This window comes from Trachinotus anak, unplaced genomic scaffold (assembly GCF_046630095.1).
Source record: "Trachinotus anak isolate AG129_WGS33_773 ecotype Australia unplaced genomic scaffold, CSIRO_AGI_Tana_v1 ptg000019l, whole genome shotgun sequence".
In the NCBI taxonomy this organism is placed as follows: Eukaryota; Metazoa; Chordata; class Actinopteri; order Carangiformes; family Carangidae; genus Trachinotus; species Trachinotus anak.
This window is the reverse complement of record NW_027273870.1, coordinates 23,507,599-23,526,149: the sequence shown is the minus strand read 5'-3', so window position 1 is coordinate 23,526,149 and position 18,551 is coordinate 23,507,599. Positions and strand designations below refer to the sequence as shown.

The window sequence follows — 18,551 nt, the reverse complement described above, 5'->3', positions numbered from 1 at the left end:
ATTGACTTGTCTCAGTGGGAAAGGCACAGGTGTTACTAATAACATTAACAATGACTCTCAGTTAGCCATGACAATGGTGAGGCAGTGTGTCAGCATCATTCATTTTATTAGTTACCCCCGTGCTTTTTTCCAGTTGTTACACATTAAACTCTCTAAATGTCCTCTGTAAAAGAGACCAATCCACTCCTTTTTTTCCACAAAGTGTCTTTTAATAGCTGCAGATCTGCTTTGTGAGCGGAAAGGATGGTGGAAAGAATTTTAATAAAATTGTGCATTATCACACACAAAAATGATTATCTATCTAAAATTTATATCTCCTCAGACAAACACTCAGCTGCTTGTGTTATCATATCTTTTGTGTTCTTTCTTGCACTTTTGAAACTTCCAGGACAAAAATGTTTTATCTAATTACAGCAGCTGCTCTTTTGTTGTGGTTCGGCAAGCAACATTACAACATTTTGATTTACTCAGATTTGCATTTTGCCATTCTGTCACATGACCCACCACTGTGTGCTGGTCATTGGAGTTTGTATAGTTGTAATGCCCCTGAATAAACAGCTGCCAATCCAGCACAATTCTTAAGCTATGACCAATGAAAGAAGGCGAGCAACTCCATGGCAACACCATAGCAACCACCTAGTACTGCATAGAAGATCATAGTAAACAGCTAATAATACCCTAGCAGACAATCAGAACACGTCAGCAATTTCAAAAGAGGCCTGAGTATAGCATAACGTGACACAACAAAAAATCACTAAGTAGATTTTAAGATTAAAGTTTCAAATCGGTCAGTGGGATAAGCCATTCAAATTTTAAAATCCTTCTTAATCTATTCTGTTTCTAAGGTGCAAAGTAGTGGAAAGCAGCCTTCTCAAGTTCAGCATTTACCCTCGGGGTAACTAGAGTAAACAGGCATGAGATCTGATCTGATGAGCAGTGGTGATATACTGAGGCAGCTTTTGAAGGAGACCTCATGTAAACAAAGATGATGAAAATATTTGTATCTTCTTGTTGCCAGTGAGGACGCTTACTATTTTATATAGAACTCAGCAATGAGCACGTTATTTATCTCTGTAATGAAACACTAATAATAATAATAATAATAATAACACACAGCTTTAAAAAGTGCTCAAAGATGCTCTACATTATAAGTTACACACAATGAAAGTATTAAAAGCAGATGGGCAAAAAGGAAAGTAACAAATACAGTAAAAGAAAAGAAGACGTTGTTGTAAGGTATACATCCCACCAACCTACCAACACCCCACTGTAACCCACCCCTAAGTTAGTTTTGCTTCAACAGCAGGCCCACGTCAGTTTACAAAAGATGATCCTTTTCTGGTTTCAATCTAAATTAGCTAAAATTATATATTAGAGGAATAAGAAATTCTGGGTCTGCTGACCACACTGGTGCACGCAGACCTGAGTACTATCACACACTTATCTGTATAGCTGTGTGTGTGTGTGTGTGTGTGAGTGAATTTGGTCTCATGACTCTGGTTAAGCTGATGTTTCCCTAAGGCTGTTTTGATTGGGCCTACAGCTGAACTCTGATATTTAATAATGAGCCAAGTACTCCCTGTGTTTCTGCCTCTACCCCTCAAAGACACACACAGACACACACACACACACAAACATGAGAACTGGGGAACTGACCAAACGAATGAATCATACAGTGAAACATAAACAACTTATGGTTCATTAGTGGATGATCTGGCCGTGACACATCACTGGACCCCAGGCCGTCACGTCATTGAACCTCTTCTGTTTTAGTTCACACTGACAGTGGAATTAACTCAGTGATGTCTGGCATCGTATCTGCTCTGCAGGACGTGTTTTCTGTTTTGTCACAGAGCCTTGAGGGCAGTTTGCTTGTTAATCAGGGAAGATGAGCACAACAGATAAACAAACGCACACAGAAAGATAATGACAAACAGAACTACATGTGCATAAATAACCTTTAAAAAAATGACTTCATGACCTTTACAAAAATTAAACTGAACATTTGGAAAGAATTCATTAATCACTTGACTATCCTCATCTCTTCTTTAAGGTGTTATGGAGGAGCAAGAGAGAGATGTACCAGGCAGATGTCTCCCTCTGCTGGGATAAAAACAATGATGCAACGTGTTTAATTGACCAGTGCACCACTGCCTGTGATCTGGGCTCTTAGCTTTTATCTTTTAACTCCCAAAAAAAAGAAGTCTAAAATAGCTCAGTGTTTTTGTTTTTCATTCACCAATTCATCCAGCCATCCATCTTCTTCTGCTTATGCAGGGTTAGGTCTCAGTGGCAGCAGGCTAAGCAGATATTTCCAGTCACCCCTCTCCCCAGCAACGAGTTCCAGCTCCTCCAAATACACATAAATAATAAGCCATAAAAAAAACAAACCCTCACATCATTGAGCTGCAAATTTACAGATAAAGGACATTTTTCACTTGGGATAATCTCCAATTAAGAGGAGAGCACAAAATATTAAGAAAACAAAATAATAATTTTTTTTTTTTAAATCTACTTCAGCGTATGTAGGTTTCTATGAATCCCAACACTGACTTCTTTCTTCCAACACTGAAAAGCATGGTTCAGCATGGCTTCATTCACATTCATGTATATAACACATTCAACCCTTATGTAAATTTACCTTTCTCCCGTCTCCCCTCCCATCAGTGAACGAGTGCCTCATCATCATAAGTAAGATCAACCCTTTCATGTTTCAACTGAACCATTTGATCCCGGTCATTAGGTTGTTATTGTTCAACATGAATTAGTGTGTTTTGAGTGAATTCATGCATAATAAGTGCCGTTAAAGACGTTGTTGTCTGGCAAATTGCTCACCCAGGAAAAGAGAAAAAGTTCAGAAGATTGTGTATTTGTTTCGTACCTTCCTAAACCTGGAGGGTTGTGTTAAAGCTGCTGTTTTATGGTGTGAAAAAAAACAGGATCATATTTGAAATGTGAAGTCTCACGTAGCGTAATTAATGTCTCAGAATGCACTATTACTAATGCATCATTTACTCTGTAAATTACATGACAAAAAACACCATTGTTATTCTTGTCTATCAACAGTAACAGCGTGATGTTTTCCTCTCCGCTTGGTTTAGAAAATGAAAAGAAACAACTGCAATTATGCTTATTGCTGGAAAGGGAGACAGCTACACTGCACCCCTCCGCAATTAGGAGGTTTATTTCTCATGATTTTATCCCTTATGGTTACTGTTGATCACTGTAGCAACTCCTACTGTAACAAGGCCGTAGATAATAGCATTCTGTAATTGAGGTGCAGAACATTATGCTGTAAATGGTGCAGTAGTATTGAATTTGTTTAATGAAGGATTCAGGGGAAGTCATGTCCTTTTAAACCATCCTTTTAAACTGAAACTGAAAATTATTTAGCATCTTTAGGATGTCATTGTGTATTGTAGAGTACAGTGTTTTGCAGTAGAGGCTTTCCCATGAAGTGATTTCTACAGCATGTCAAATGTTCATGAATAAATAAACAACAATATAAGAAAAAACATGATTAATATCAACATTATTAATCACTTAATGCGCCTCACTAAGCCTGTGTGGTTGTGGTTGAATTACATTTGATTAATGTGGCCTTGGAAACACAAGCAAACAACTCCACAAGTGTCCCCAGATCCTGATTCAAATGTTGCTAAATCCACAGACAAAAAACAAATACAGAAATCTGTCATGTGAGAACTGTGCTGACTTTGGCAGAAAATAGTGTGTTTGTGTAAGAAAACATTGCTCATAGTAAGAGGAAAATTTTTAGGGTGTTCAAGGTACATTTTTACGATTGATTACTGCGTTGTCGTGAAGTGAACATTTAAGACCGAAGATAAGAATTGATCTCATGGTTTGTATTCTCTGTCTGCTCACAAACTCAACACGAGACCTGATTTTCTTCATTCTTTGGCACACCCAAAGCATCAATTTAATTCACTCATTCAAAAAAAAAAAAAAAAAGTACAAAAGTTTGATTCTTCATCATTCATTCTACTGCAGCTCTATAAACAAACCTTCATCCAGTAGTTACGGGGAGGAAATTTCACATGGCACTTAGTAACATTTTGCGACGCTGTGGGGGCTTAAAAGCTCAAACAATGCCGACATTCAGGAGTGGTGAGCCAAAGAAACATACTGCGTATCAGTTAAAAATGGGTAAACAGCACAAAATTGCTCATACATGTCTGTGACCTCCAATGAAACGGGCAATGTAGTTGCCATTTTTGCATTATTGGCCAGACACACTGGTGATAAATCAAGATTTTCACAGCATATGCACACTGCCCACAGTTCAACAGCGCCAATGATATTTGACTGTTACGCTCCATGTGCCACCTTCAATGAAAAATACGGCCGACTACACTGTTCAGTCAATGTAGCTACCTTCAGCAGTGCAGTAAAGGACACACATACATCAAATAGATAAAAACAAACAGCGGAGAAAATACTGTGGAGTCTCTGTACAGAGGAGTGGACAGAGACACAGCAGTAACACAAAGTAAACTGTTGAAGTAACCGGTTAAATGGATAATGGAGATTTCTTCTACGACATGCAGCTTTGTAACACTGTACTTGTAACAACAACACAAGCTCTGTTTTCATGAAACCTGCTGTCCAGTGTCTGTGTTACCTACAGTGCTGTGACAAAGTTAATCTGGGCTCCAAGGCCATTCAGACGTGATCATCACCTTCCACAGTAGACCCTTATTTCGGTAAACTGAATTCTTTCAACACTCAAATCAAACCCAGCAAGGTTCCCATTTAATCTATTCTCAGGATTTATTTGCTCCACAGGCAGAATTACTATATTTTTAAAAGCTAAAGCCTGTAGCTACAATCTGAATGTGGGATCTGAGCAGCATTGCTTATGACACATTATTACAGAACCTTTTCACACTGTGAATGAATATCTTCAGAAAATAAGTGATTTTTCCTTTTAATTTAATAAAATATAAAACATTGTATATGTTTTAGAAGAACCTCATGATGGAGGACAAAATCTTTGCAATAATACCCTCTGGTGAAGGAGTTATGTTTTCCCATCTGTTTGTTTGTCTGTTAGCAGGATATCTTAAAATTGGAAACATATTTCAGTGAAATTTGATAATACAGGCCAAAGAACAAGTGATTTGTTTTGGTGCATTCTGGATCATTGTTGCCTTATTCTAATAACAATTGTGCAACATGTTATTAGAATAAGGCAAAAATGATTCATGATAGAAAACATATGTGCTTCTCCTGCTTCATAAATAAGAGAACAAAAGAACAGCAATGTAGAATAAGGATGAAATAAACTCCACACATCAGCTCAGGAAAAACTAAGGCAGGATCTTTGTTGGTGAATTTTACAAAATGTATCAGAAGTATTTCTTCTCAGCTGGGGCACTTAATTGGCACCTGCATCTCATGATTACCTTTCATTATGTCTATTCTGAGGAGTTACACATTAAGATATAGTTCAACAGCATTTTCTATTATTAACATAACAAATGTGTGCAGCCTTTGTGGAGATACAGATTCATAGTGCTTTCTAATCTAATCCTAAAGTAATTTCTTGAAAAATAGCTGCAGAAAAATAAAATGAATCTATAAAACAATTCAAGCCATATAAAAACTTTTTCACAGCACTGTAACTTCCCCCCAAAAACAGTATGGGCTTTACAAAAGCAATAACAGGGCACTGTCAGGGATCTCCTTTGCTCAACAAAAAGTAAACCAGTGTATGTGTGTGTAAATGTGTTAAGAGTGCATTTGAGTCATGTGAAAGTTATTTGGCGCTGGGGGGCAGATAGTACGGGTGAAACAGTCTCTCTTGTGCGCAGATGTGCAGAGCAGCATGTGTGTGCATCAGTAACCGTGGAAACCGTGAGGTGAAGTAGCTGACAAAGCCTTCGGGAAGCTCGCCGAGAGTCTCCTGCACCTCCGGCGGCAACTCGTGGTAGTGATGTTTCTGTAACATGAAGAATGCAAAACGTGAAATACAGACTGAATGCGTCATGTGGCTGCACAAAAAAATCTGAGTGCATGTGATGTAAGTGTGCCAACTGACCTTATTCCTCATGGCTCTCAGCAGGTCTCGCACTGAGTTTCCTTTATACGTCCTGAATCGCCGCAAGTCTGAAATGTACATGAAAATAAACCACTGATGGCTTTGTTATCCTGCAGTTATGTGAACTATGTGGGCATGTTGGTGTGTGTACCTGTCTGCAGAGGCACAGAGATATGCATCCTCCAGTTTGTTCGGACCACAGCTCGTCCTGCAGTTTCCAGTCTGACCACAATTGGACTGTCTGCTGGTTCCTTCTCTATGCGATCACTCACATCCTTCGTACAGACACATTCCCAGAAAAAAATTTTCTAGAGTCTTGAGACTTGAGGCTACACAGTTGCACAATCCCATCTCATACCCCTCTTGCACATTTCTTAAATGTCCACTTAGATTTTTTAATACAGCAAGCAAGAAAAAAAAATACAATTTTGAAAGACATGAAAGGAGATCTGTAGCATCACAAATGTTGCTATACAAAACCAAACAAACAAACTCTTTAAAGTGACCCTAACACACCTGGAAAAAGAGCAGCTGCTTCTCTGGGCTCCAGAAGAACGGATGTTTGAGCACGCAGGCGGTGGAGGGACGTGATTCAGCCTCAGCACCGATCATTTCCTCAATCAGATCCTGAGCTATGACGTCATCTGATTTGACAGAAATATAAATATTGCTTTCAGGTTAGTCGTGCATAATTTTATGTCTGTTTCAATCCAAAATGCAGACTGATAGAAAGGCTTGAAAAGTGCAAGTAAGCCCAGAGATGTAAAAAAAAAAAAAAAAAGGTTTGAAATCCTTCAATGGCATTTTTTGGTCTGGACCTTCATCAGGCGTCCAGAAATAAAACTTCATTTACTCAAGGAGTCATGGCACTCTGTAAGGGGTTCAACTGAAGGCAAGAATATTTATTATTTTATATTTTTTAAGAGAATTCTTTAAGAGAATTTGCAAGGAAGATGGTTTGCTGAGATGTCACTAAACTCACACATTCAGCCTCCTTTGCAAGCTAATTATTCCTGTTTTGGAATTTTACCAAGAAACTTAGAGGAATTTAAAGCCTCCACAAATAACAAAGGAATTTACAGATCATTATCTTTTCATTCTTTAATTACTGGGACTGAAAGAATGCAAATTTCTTGAGGGAAAGATGTATTAGCTGCATGGTTTACAATTATACTAGAATAATTAGGATGAACTAACTGAAGTGCACGGTGTACTTGTGCCCTCACCGTGTATATCTTCCATAAAATGTGAGAGTGAATATTCTCCTGACAGGATGTTGACCTGTCGCCTCAGTGCATCGCCAAAAGGGTGCTGCCCCCTGCTGATCACGTAGTAAAACACACAGCCGGCTGAGAACACATCCACTGCTGCTGTCTGAGGAAAAAAGAGAAAAACTGAATCAGTAGGGCTGAAAAATACAGAAAATGTAAATTTAAGTACAGATACATCAACATAGGGTCACTCAGTTTTGGTGTTTGGGTTTGGTTCATATGTTCAAGAGGTCATTGGAGATTTATAAGACTGAAAGTGACAAACAAAAGCAAAGAGTTTTTGATTTCCGTGGCCAATTATCAGAGTTGACTGAATCAGTTCAGAGGTTCGAAGACTGGCCACTCTACCCTGTAATCTCTGCATCTTACCGGTTTATTTCCAGGTGTATCTCGCAGTACTTCAGGTGCTATCCACCCTTCAGTTCCTGGTATTCCTGACCGCAGAGAAAAGCTGCTCCGACCGTCTGGGATCTTCTTACAGAGCCCAAAGTCAGAGATGAGAGCTCGGACCCGGCCCAACGCACTGGGGCCAGAGAGGAGGATGTTTCTAGGCTTCAGGTCACGATGGACTAAAGGAAGAGATGATGGAGGCCGAAGCAGAAATTTTTAGAAAGGCAGGTGGGTGAAAGAAAAATAACAGAAGATTTTTTATTTTTTAGCTGTCGCACTAAAGAACCACTATATGTCATATGTTTCTAACTGTAGTGGTTTAGAAATATCGTTCGTATGTGTGTATTTGCATGTGTGTATATATGTATTTTTTTGTGTGTATCTCAGACCTATGTTGAGTGAGTGGAGGTGCGAAAGGCCACACATGGTCTGTTCCAGCAGAGTTATAGGATTCAACTCAGGAAAGCAAGACGGATCCTCCACATACTGCAGAGAAAACAGAATACATGAGTTAGTTCCGTCATTAAGGTCTCACAGTACTTTGCTTGTTCACAAACACTGACCTGTTGCAGGGTTGCAGCACACAGCTCGATGGCGATGTATGTGAAGAGGCGGTCTCTTTCTGTGCAGAAATATCGGATGACATTCGGGTGAGTGTCGGACTCTCGGAGGAGCTGCACCTCTCTCTCTGCTACCTCAAAACACTCGGGCAGGATTCGCTTCACCGCCACATGCCGTCCATCAAATTTACCCCTAATATCATAAACACAGAGCATTTATAACACATCATGACCAGTGTGTGTGCATCAGAACAATATACGTTGTCTCACAAACTCTGCATTTTTTGTGGAAACACACAGAGCGAGGGCACTTCCTGCTTTTTCCATTAAACTGCATGTTAAATAACTGAGGTTTTCTATGCTTTAGTCCATTAACTCAAAGTTATGTAAGCTTCATGTCACTGCCAACGATTTTCCAAAGCATAGCAGAAGTTTTTTCTACCTGTGGTTAATGTATCCACTGGCTTACATTCTTTTCACTATGGTATGAGAACCAAATTGCTGAGACAATTTGTTTGAGGTAAGTTATCCAACACAGTTTACATTCAGCACCCTTCTTAATACAACTAATAACCAAATAAAGGCGGCTAATTGTTCACTATGATGGATTACTTCTTCAAACTGTCTCAGGGAAAAATTTCTGCAAGTTAATTTTCATTCTATAATGAAATCAGTGTAAACAAATATCAGTGATTATGCTTCAGAAAATCGTAGTCAGAAATGTTAAGTATACATGTTTCATAATTAATGATCTAACACATGTAAATCCACTAATATAGTCCATTGATTAAGGCCATTGCTGTGGTAACAGCACTGTGGTAAAATATGTCACAGTTTAAAACACATATGTACACATTATCATACCTGAAGACAAAAGTTCCCGCTGTGCCGTGTCCAAGGACGTCAGATGGAGTGAAGGAGATTTTACCCACCTGTACCTCCTCACTGTTTCCCTCTGAGGGAGCTGGGGAAGAAGAAAGAAGCAGAGAGAAATGAATCTCATCTTAACTGTGAGGGACAGAATGAAATAATAAACACTATGTCTAAATACACAAACACAGTGTGATGTGTTACCTGATGTGGGTTTGTGAGCAGCTGTGCCATTTTTATCAGCGTCTGAGGCGCTACTGCTGTGAGTGTGAGGACTAGGTGGAGGGTCAGCAGACGCGGGTATAGAGTCTGGATATAGAAAAGTGCAGATGTACAATATGTGTGTATACATCTCTGGCGAGTTTGACATAGAACTAACTAACTTTTTGTACCTAATTTAATCAAGAAATAAATATTCTGAGCTAGGAGGAAAAAAAAGCTGCTTCAAAAGCACTTTTTAATAATGCTTCATGTCTTTGTTGCATTGGAAAGGGAAATATTTAATCACTGAATTCGGCCCCTAAGTCCTTAAATAAAGGGAATACAGCATAACAGAGAACTTGTTTTATCAGTTGCTTACCACTGGAGACATTTGTGTCAGTAGAAAGGGTTGTGTCTGAAGAAACCAAGGTCACTGCCTGAGCGTTCGTCTGCATGCTGGTCTGCATGCGCTGGAGACGAGACTCAAAGGCCTCTTCCAGTTGCCTTTGAGCTTTCAGCTGCTGGGCTGCACGCTGAAAACACACGCAGATATGGATCAGACTAAAAGCTGTTTGAGGATGGAGGATGAGAGTTCTGAATATTGTAGTGGAGGAATAAATCCAATGCATCAATAAAAACAATGTTAATACCATTCAACACTAAAAACAGAAGGAAGCTTTAAAAAAAAAGAGTCATTTGAAGTGCATGCCTTTCCATAATTACTGCTAATTACTGTCATTATACTAACAAATTACACTCCATTAGATAAGCTGATGAAATTATAAATTTGCAAACATTTCTATACTGACATGTTGTTTTCATATGACACACAGGCACTGTTAATGAGTTTCATGTTGTAACCATAGTACATCCAAGCTTAGAATTACAGCTTTATTTCAACACTGTAAGAAGAGTGAGTTGCACTTGCATTAAATTGCACTTGACAAAAATGAACTTGTTCATTGATTAAAAAATCAAATTTATGCAAGTACTACAAAATCTAATTAGATCACTGAGTCTGAAGGAACAAGCTTTTTTGTAAACATGATGTGTCTGTCATGTATTATTATTAAGTTATAAACCCACCATTATGCCTTCATATCCTGTTTATGATCTGTAGCATGGCAGCATAAAAACAGCTACAGTGGTGGTGTATACAGTATGTTTTTCATCACTGGGTTTATTTTGGGGGGGGGGGGGGGGCGTTTCCAGACAGTTTCTGCTTCAACTTCACTGACAGCCTAAAAATATTAGCCAAAATGTTTTTTTTGTAAGAATTACAACATTCACTGTTTCCTTGACTATGGACATTTTTATCATTATTCTTTTGTTTCACCTACATGCTGAAGACAACATATTCACAACTGCTCTTCAGGGGTTAATGAATTTCTGGCACATGGCAGAACCATGAACCTACTAATTTAAGCATAAGTAGATTAAATAATTTGAGTAGTTTCACGGATTAAAAGCACAAAACTGTTTGAGAGAATCTAAGAATGAATATTTCATGGAGCTTTTCAAATTTGTCCATAGCATTTAGGAAATACATTTATATGCTTTTTTGCCTAGAGTGAGATGAGAATATCATTACCACATGGCCACTGAATCCAACCAAAAAATACTCAACACTGGCACATAACGCTGTAAAATTATAATTTGTCATCTTCACGCCTCAGTTTTCACACGGAATGAACAAAAATGACACAACGTATTAGACAGTGAGCTTCAGAGGAGCTGGAAGGAGGATTTGGACAGGACCAAGCTAACTGTTTCCCCCTGTTTCCAGTCTTTATGCTAAGCTAAGATAACCAGCTCCTTACTGTAGCTACATATTTACCTTATAAAGGCATGTGAATGGGTTCAATCCTTTCATTGAACTCTTGGCCAGAAAGTGCATTCTCAAACATTTGCATAAATTAGAATAAAACCTGAAACCTGGATCTGTACTAATCAAAGTGCTAAATGGCTACAGTGCAGAAACTGAGCTGAGGACGCCTCTGTTTTCTGTGTAATCACAATAATGTTAAATAAAATGAGATGAATTTAATTAATCCCATGGGGGGAAATTTGTAAAAATAATAATGCATTAGCTGAAGCAGTATAATTAGGAATCGGGTAGTTTTAGTCTATTATCTGCATGTGAACATTTGATAGGATGTTACACCTCTTTTTAATTGTTTGGCATTTACCAGTGTGCAAACAAACAACAACGAGAATAAATCTGACATTGATTCAATTTGTAATCACTGTCAAAGGATTTTCATTGTCTGCACTTGTCGTTGTGATACGTACCTTGTCTACTGACAGCAGAACAAGTTTGCTTCCATTTCAGCCAATTTCCTATTATTTTAATCTTTAGTTATACATTTATACATTCTAAATATTTTGTTTGTTGTTCATTTCCCATGTTAGTCACTTGCAGAGATTTTAAGATTTCAATAAAATGTACTTTCTTGTAGAATAACATACCACTAAATAAACTGTAATGCCTTTTTTAAATAATATACAATAAGACAGATGTAATCTAACAATCTATATCTCTGACTGATTATTCCTCCTATGAACAACGCACTCTGTCATGTGATTGCTTGAGAGTTGCTCATAAAATGTATTTTTATACTTTGCTGTTCACTACCGCTACTTCAGAGCAAGTATATTTCTTGAAAGTCTGATGACTACGGGCCCTGCATTTTAAATGCACATAGACAGAAGACAAACAAACTCACAACAGGGTATGTGAGCATGAAGGCCAGCCATCCTCCCAGCAGCAGCGTCAGAACAGCCAGAGTAAGACGGTCCTGAGTCATGTAGACGGGCAACACAGCAGCCGGCCCCTGAGCCTGTCCTGAACTGCCCCCGTCCACCCCTCCGCTGTTAGCATTAGTGTCACTATGGCTATCAGCAACTGTCTGGAACTGAAGGACACAATAAGACAACAGGGAGAAGAAACACTGAAAATATGATGAGGCTTCTTTTTTTTTTTTTTTTTTTTTATCTGTGTCTGTCTACTTTATTTAATATAAAGCAGTCTGCAATTAAAGTGGTTGTTAGAGGAGTGTTTAATAGTTCATTACATCAATTCTTTGGTCTCTGGCACAGCCTGAAGTAGGCTGTACAGTACTGGACAGTAATAGCTTAGTAAGACAGGATAATTGCCTGATATTATTTGTGTAATTTATTGACTCTCAGGTGTAAAGCTGGGGTGTGACTCACATATCGCTGGTGGTAGTAGGACGCAGGAGAGACAGGGGAGGCAGAGGAGCCAGGAGGACGTGGGGGGATCACTGCCTCACCAGAGCGCTGCAGAGTAACTGGGAAATCCCTGAGCATGGTGGTGTGGGCCACTGGAGGGAGCTCGTGATGGCCTAAATCACACAGACACAGTTATAATGAATTCAGAGCTGTATGAGTGTCTGTCTTTGTTGAGTCAGGGCCAGGGTCACTCTCTTGTCTCGTCAATAAATCAGAGAGATATTTCAGAATTTCAGCCAAGCCAGAGTTCTTGCTTTTAAAAATTTCAGTATGGTAAAAAGGTTTTCAGATTTGGAAGTTCTACACTCTAATAATTCTTTTATTTTTTTGAGAATTTCACTCATCTAACACATCATTTTTTTCTATGCATGCAGTTTCTAGACATTCTGAACATACAGAGATCAATCTGCTTTAGCTCAGTACTCGGATTTCTATACGATCAATAGTGCCTCTGTTCAGAAGTGAGGTGGCTGTGGAGGCTGTGTGCGTGTGTATGTTTACCTATTAGCAGCCAGTGGTTTTTCTGGCTGTTTGTGCTCCCTGGTGGATAGCGCACATCAGTAGACGGTGTAATCTCACACTCCCCTCGCTCTCTGACCGTCACTCCTGCCGTGTCAGGACCATCAATCCGAGCCAAGGTCAGGCCGCGAGGCTGCCATGGTAACCAGAACCACAAACCACTCACATAAGAGCCATTTTATTATCATCACAATGATTTTCAGTTCGTCGCTTTCTGATAGACCTGATCTGATATGCAGTACTGTACTATTAATGTTCTGTTAAAGCAGCAGGGAGTATTACTACAGATGTGGATGTTAGAGGAAACTGGGTGTGTGAATACTGATATATGATAAAGATGAACTCACGACTAAAGAGACTCCATGGTGGACAAGGGAAGTCGAGGCATAGAGGTGAGAATCCAATTTTCCAACGTAGAGTGTCGGTCTTAAAGAAACAAAATCTAGGTTATTTCCTTAGCTAAGAAAGTGAAGTTGTCAAGCTTGTTTATTCGTGTTTCTATCAGCTGGATACTGCAAACACTCACAAAGTGTTTTTTTATCAAATAATTTGGTCCTTGGACAAGAAATTATTTATTACATTTGGAGTTTTCCAGAGTAAAATAAAATTCTAGTCTGTTGACACCAGGACCTGAAAAATGAAGATACAAACTAGTTTTGAATAAAAACTGTATATTTACACAGGCATTATATATTTTTATCTCTACAGAAAAATCTTGTATCTGACTGACTGGCAGGTGTCTCTTAAAACATAAAGTATAACCAGACTCCTCAAACATAGGTTCAGCCAAGAGTTTAACAACTGCTGTTTAATCATTGTAGCAGATGCTGTTCATTATAGGGGATATTTGTAAGTTTGCTCTGCTGCAGAACGTTGTTTCTTGCCAGGAGATGATAGTAATTGCCACTTGACAAGCACTTCAGCCATCGATGCATTTACAAGACAAGAGATAATACTTCCTCTAAGCAGCACCTCGTCTTCAGGGCAGCTAACTGGTTAGCATGCTAGTTAAAAGATGTGACAGAAAAAAGACTTGACATTGGTGTTGCTTTCCACCACTTGGCTCTTGGTGAGTAAAGGAAGGAAGTTTGATGCAGAGCTCTAGCTGTCTATGTAGCAATAGAAAAACTTACAAACAGCTCCTTTAAACTGCAGTATTAGTAGTTCATGCTGCGTTAACTCTCAGTGAAACAGACCTAAACGTGGGATAAACAGACTACAAGCAAACTGGAGATGATGCATTATCTTTTGGCCTGTAGTAAGTGGATCTGGAAGGGTGATAATGTAACTGGAGGTATCATTATTGAGACAATCACAGACTCAGAAGTTCTTTGTATATATCTTGTCTGTATTCAATTTCAAGCAGTTGCAACAACAATCGGTGCAGTATAAGAGCAGGCTGGGAAATAATTTAGCAGTGGCCAAGGTCTGTGTTTTCCACAAGCCCTGTAGTTACAGCTATTATGAACTGCTATGGAAACCAGCCACAGAACATCATTTAAGGACTGAACATAACAACTTTCTATTCTTTTGTATGCATGCGGGAGTGTGTGTGTGTGTGTGTGTGTGTGTGTGTGTGTGTGTGTGTGTGTGTGTGTGTGTGTGTGTTTGTTTCTCTTACACAAGTTGTGTTTGTGCACTGGCTTGCTCCTTCACAAACTGATAGCTCCACTTCAAAGTGGAGTGTGTGTCTGCCTGGTCGCTGGCAGAGGAGAAGGTGAGGAAACGTAGCGTTTCCATGGCGAGGGACAGGTGGGGAGCATGTCTTAGCGAATCACCAGAATACAGGTAGACACCCACGACGGGTGAACCATAGTTCTGACTCCACAGGACGTCACCTAGAAGACAAAAATGCAGTCCTTGAAATAAAGGCACACATTCAACCCCTCACATATAAATGTCATAACATATTCACATAGCAAAAACCACACACCTCTCCCTACCTGTCTCTCTGTCAACTGTCACAACAAGACCATCACCGCTCGACACCAGATGAGCCATTTCTGGAGGCAAAGCAGGTAGCACAGGTTAGTACTGTACAAGATGGACTGCAACAAGAAGCTTGGTCATATATCTTAAAAAAATCAAGCAAACAATCAAAAAAAGACTTTAAGAGTAAAAGCATATTCTAGGGCTTAGAAATAGTAGTTAAACAAAAAAATTTATTGACCAAAAAGTTGCATTTAATTAACAAGACTCTAAGTGAAAAGACTCTAGTAGAAGTTGTCCTTTTTTCATTCCATACAGTACTAATTCTCCTTAAATGCACCTGTTCTTCACATACAAATGTTCAAATGTTTTTGTTTTTAGTTTTAGTTTTTTCATGCACTAACATATGACCAGGCGGATTCTGCAAGTTCATATTTACATCGAACTTCTCCAGTTAATTAACCTGTCTTATCAGTCAGTCTAAGTGAATGTGTGTCCAGAGACGTACTGTAGTCTTGTTTCTCGTCATACGGGGGAGCAGAGTAATCATTGTATGTGGCGTTCCATCGCAGTTCCTGTGTCTTGGTGTCAAACATGGTAACCACATATTCTGGAAAAAATAGGTGCAAAGGTCATGAACAGCAGGCAGAGATTCATGAGAATACCTCAGCAATGTGCGTTTATGTGCATGTGGACGTCTACCTGTGTAACATACCTGTGCGTCCTATGTAGAGCAGTGGAGTGTTGGGGCAGATGGATTCAGAGGAGGAGGTGGTTAAACTGGTTTGCTTCTCCCCTGTTTCAGGATCCACCACAAACCACACGTCCTGTTTTTTACCTGCGGCAGTGACACAGTGAGGTATGTCAAATATTTATGCTTCGTCTGTTGATCTCAGTCTCTGACAACTGTCTGACAAACAGTGATAAAAATGGTCATACCTTTGTCAGCATATTGCACTTAATACCACACACACACAGTCTCACCTGTATAGAGTATACCATCAGAACTCCTGCAGGGAGCTGACTGAACCAGCTCTGGGATGGTGAAAGGCAGTTTCTGCAGATACATCAAAACACTGAGGTCAAAAAGTGAAAACAGAAACTGACAAACTGACACAAAAACACACATTGCACGTCCTCACCATCAAGCCTTCCTTGTACTTGCCGCCCAGTACATATAAACTGCCATCATTGGGGTCTGGGAGAAAACCTGGGCTACAAAAAACAACGTTCACACATCAGTACAATGATTAGTTCATATGTGTTTGTGTATTCTCATGCCTTAACCTCTAGTCCACTAAGTTTCCCCTTCAAGTCCTTACTTTTTTCCTACAAAACTGTGAACAAAACACAAGCAGCTTTGCCTGCTTAAAAAGAATAAAATTATCACCATACGGATTTACATCAGGAGCTATATGATCAAAGAATAAGTAAAGACAACCACAAATCTCATAAGACATTTGTTGCGAGCTTTTAGTACTTGACAGGTTTCAATACTCAGTTCCCCAAACACATTTTGTTTGTAACAAAAAAGTAATACGTTTTCCACCCAGGCCAAAATGTTTGTGCATATATGTATGTATAACAATGTGTATGCTACTCACTCTGTGAGGTAGACAGGTACTTGTATGATGGGGTCTGAAAGAATTCAAAGAATAATTTCATAAGAAATATTTAAAAATGAAAAATCAATATTAGGAAATAGTACTGATGTGTGTAAGTATGAACCTTCTCTTAGGGTCCACTTGATGTCTCCTGACTGTTTGGAGACAGCATGCAGACTACCGTCCAGAGTGGAGACGAACAGGAGGGACTCTGGGAGGGTGACTGATCTGACCCCTCCAACCTGATGGGTCGAGAGAGAGAGAGAGAGAGAGAGAGAGAGAGAGAGAGAGAGAGAGACACTTTAGGCCAGCTGTCTCACAGGGAGTTCAGTCACCGTGTCATGTATCCAAGATTTCAGCATACCTCGACTACAGCATGTGCGTAAGCGTATGTGTGTGTGTGTGTGTGTGTGTGACAGTGGGTGTGTCAAGTTTGTCAGGGGTTGATAGTCCGGCTCTGCAGTAAATTTCTGCTCCAATAATCAGACTGTGTTCCTCATTTAGCAGGATATCCTTATTCTCCTTCCAAACACTACACCCTACACTAAGAGCTTGTGTGTGTGCGTTTATCAATGTGTGTGTTCACCGCTCCCATATTTACCCACCATGGGGAGGCAACTGGCAACACAGAGCAGAACAGCACTCCATGGTACATGCACACTACAGCAAACACCAAGTCAAGACGTGCAGACATGCTCGTGTACACACACATACAAACACACACAGGTGGATTATAAATCATAATCAGATTGATAAAAGTCTCCCCACCCCTCCAACATAAGACCCCCAGACCGAAAGACACACACAACTGTTTGTGTCTCTTTATGGTAATTTTTTTTCAGCATTTCTGCTTTTCTTTGTTAGTCTGATAGAAAAGAGAGGGTGACATGCAGCAAAGAGCCTGGGCTGGGTTTGAACCTAGGTCACCGCAGTGAGGGAAAACAAACGCGTTCAACCAGGTGAGCTACTGGGTGACCCAAAAATTATTCACATCTTTGTAGTAGTTTGTCTCTCTGTGGTCATTTAGTGTATCTGTGGTAATTTTGTGTATCTTAATAGTTATTTGAGACTAATTGGTCAATTTGTGTCGCTTTGTAGTCGTTTTGAGTTTCTTCATAGTTGTTTTATTGTTTTATTTGTCTTTTGACTGAATTTTTCAAACAATGAATATTGACAACACTTCACACTGAGGCTGTGGCCTTGTGGCCCACCCCCCCTCCCTGACCTCTGGGACCACTGGTACACACACACACATACATGCACACACACACATACACACACACTCACACACGCAGATAGAGAAAGAGACAGAGAGAGGGAGAGAAAGAGAAAGAGGGAGAGGCAGTATTAACTTTCTTCAGGCAATATAGACTCCTCGGAGAGCTGCTTAACACTTTAAACGTCCAGTCATAACATGGCAACTTTACTCGATCCTGAAATAGACACAGAAGCGCAGCTTGATGCCAGTTGCGGACTAAGCTCCGCATAAATAGCAAGACACAAGCAGTATTCACAACAACAACAGCAGCAGCAGCAGAAACACCCGCAATGTAAAGTTTACCTGAAACAGTTTTCCTTCCCAGGACACCAGGAGAAGAGCCAGCAGCAGGCGTCCCAGAGCCCTCATGACCCCCAAAACACCGACTTTCATGGCTCTGAACAAACGGAAGACTGAAGCTATTGAACTAACAACAGAGGTCGAACTCTCTCTCCATTTCCAGCGAGAGCGTCCATCGGTCAGAAAGTTGACAGCGGCCGTTTAACATGACCAAAGCCGCGCCGACAGTTAGCAAACAGGCTGAGTTGTAAGCTAGCAGCGCCGCTTTAAACCCATAATAACACCAACGCAACCGTTGCCACTATTCCATGTTTCCGTGTTGGGACGGAACCGGTG

The 18,551-nt window shown here is 39.8% G+C and overlaps 1 protein-coding gene across 1 annotated transcript; it reads right to left on the bottom strand.

Moving 5' to 3' along the window:
• Positions 1–3,905: 3,905 nt before the first annotated feature.
• Positions 3,906–18,541, bottom strand: ern2 (endoplasmic reticulum to nucleus signaling 2). The gene is made up of 24 exons (XM_071503420.1): positions 18,219–18,541; positions 16,782–16,899; positions 16,658–16,691; positions 16,196–16,268; positions 16,038–16,110; positions 15,769–15,891; positions 15,562–15,663; positions 15,068–15,127; positions 14,746–14,962; positions 13,472–13,550; positions 13,107–13,257; positions 12,567–12,718; positions 12,080–12,268; positions 9,733–9,886; positions 9,357–9,461; positions 9,147–9,246; positions 8,286–8,475; positions 8,112–8,208; positions 7,702–7,901; positions 7,288–7,435; positions 6,578–6,705; positions 6,213–6,336; positions 6,062–6,129; positions 3,906–5,962 (listed from the first exon to the last, which is right to left on the bottom strand). Exons 1-24 carry the CDS (start codon positions 18,306–18,308, stop codon positions 5,780–5,782), a joined length of 2,958 nt encoding a protein of 985 aa, XP_071359521.1. The 5' UTR covers positions 18,309–18,541; the 3' UTR covers positions 3,906–5,779.
• Positions 18,542–18,551: the final 10 nt, after the last annotated feature.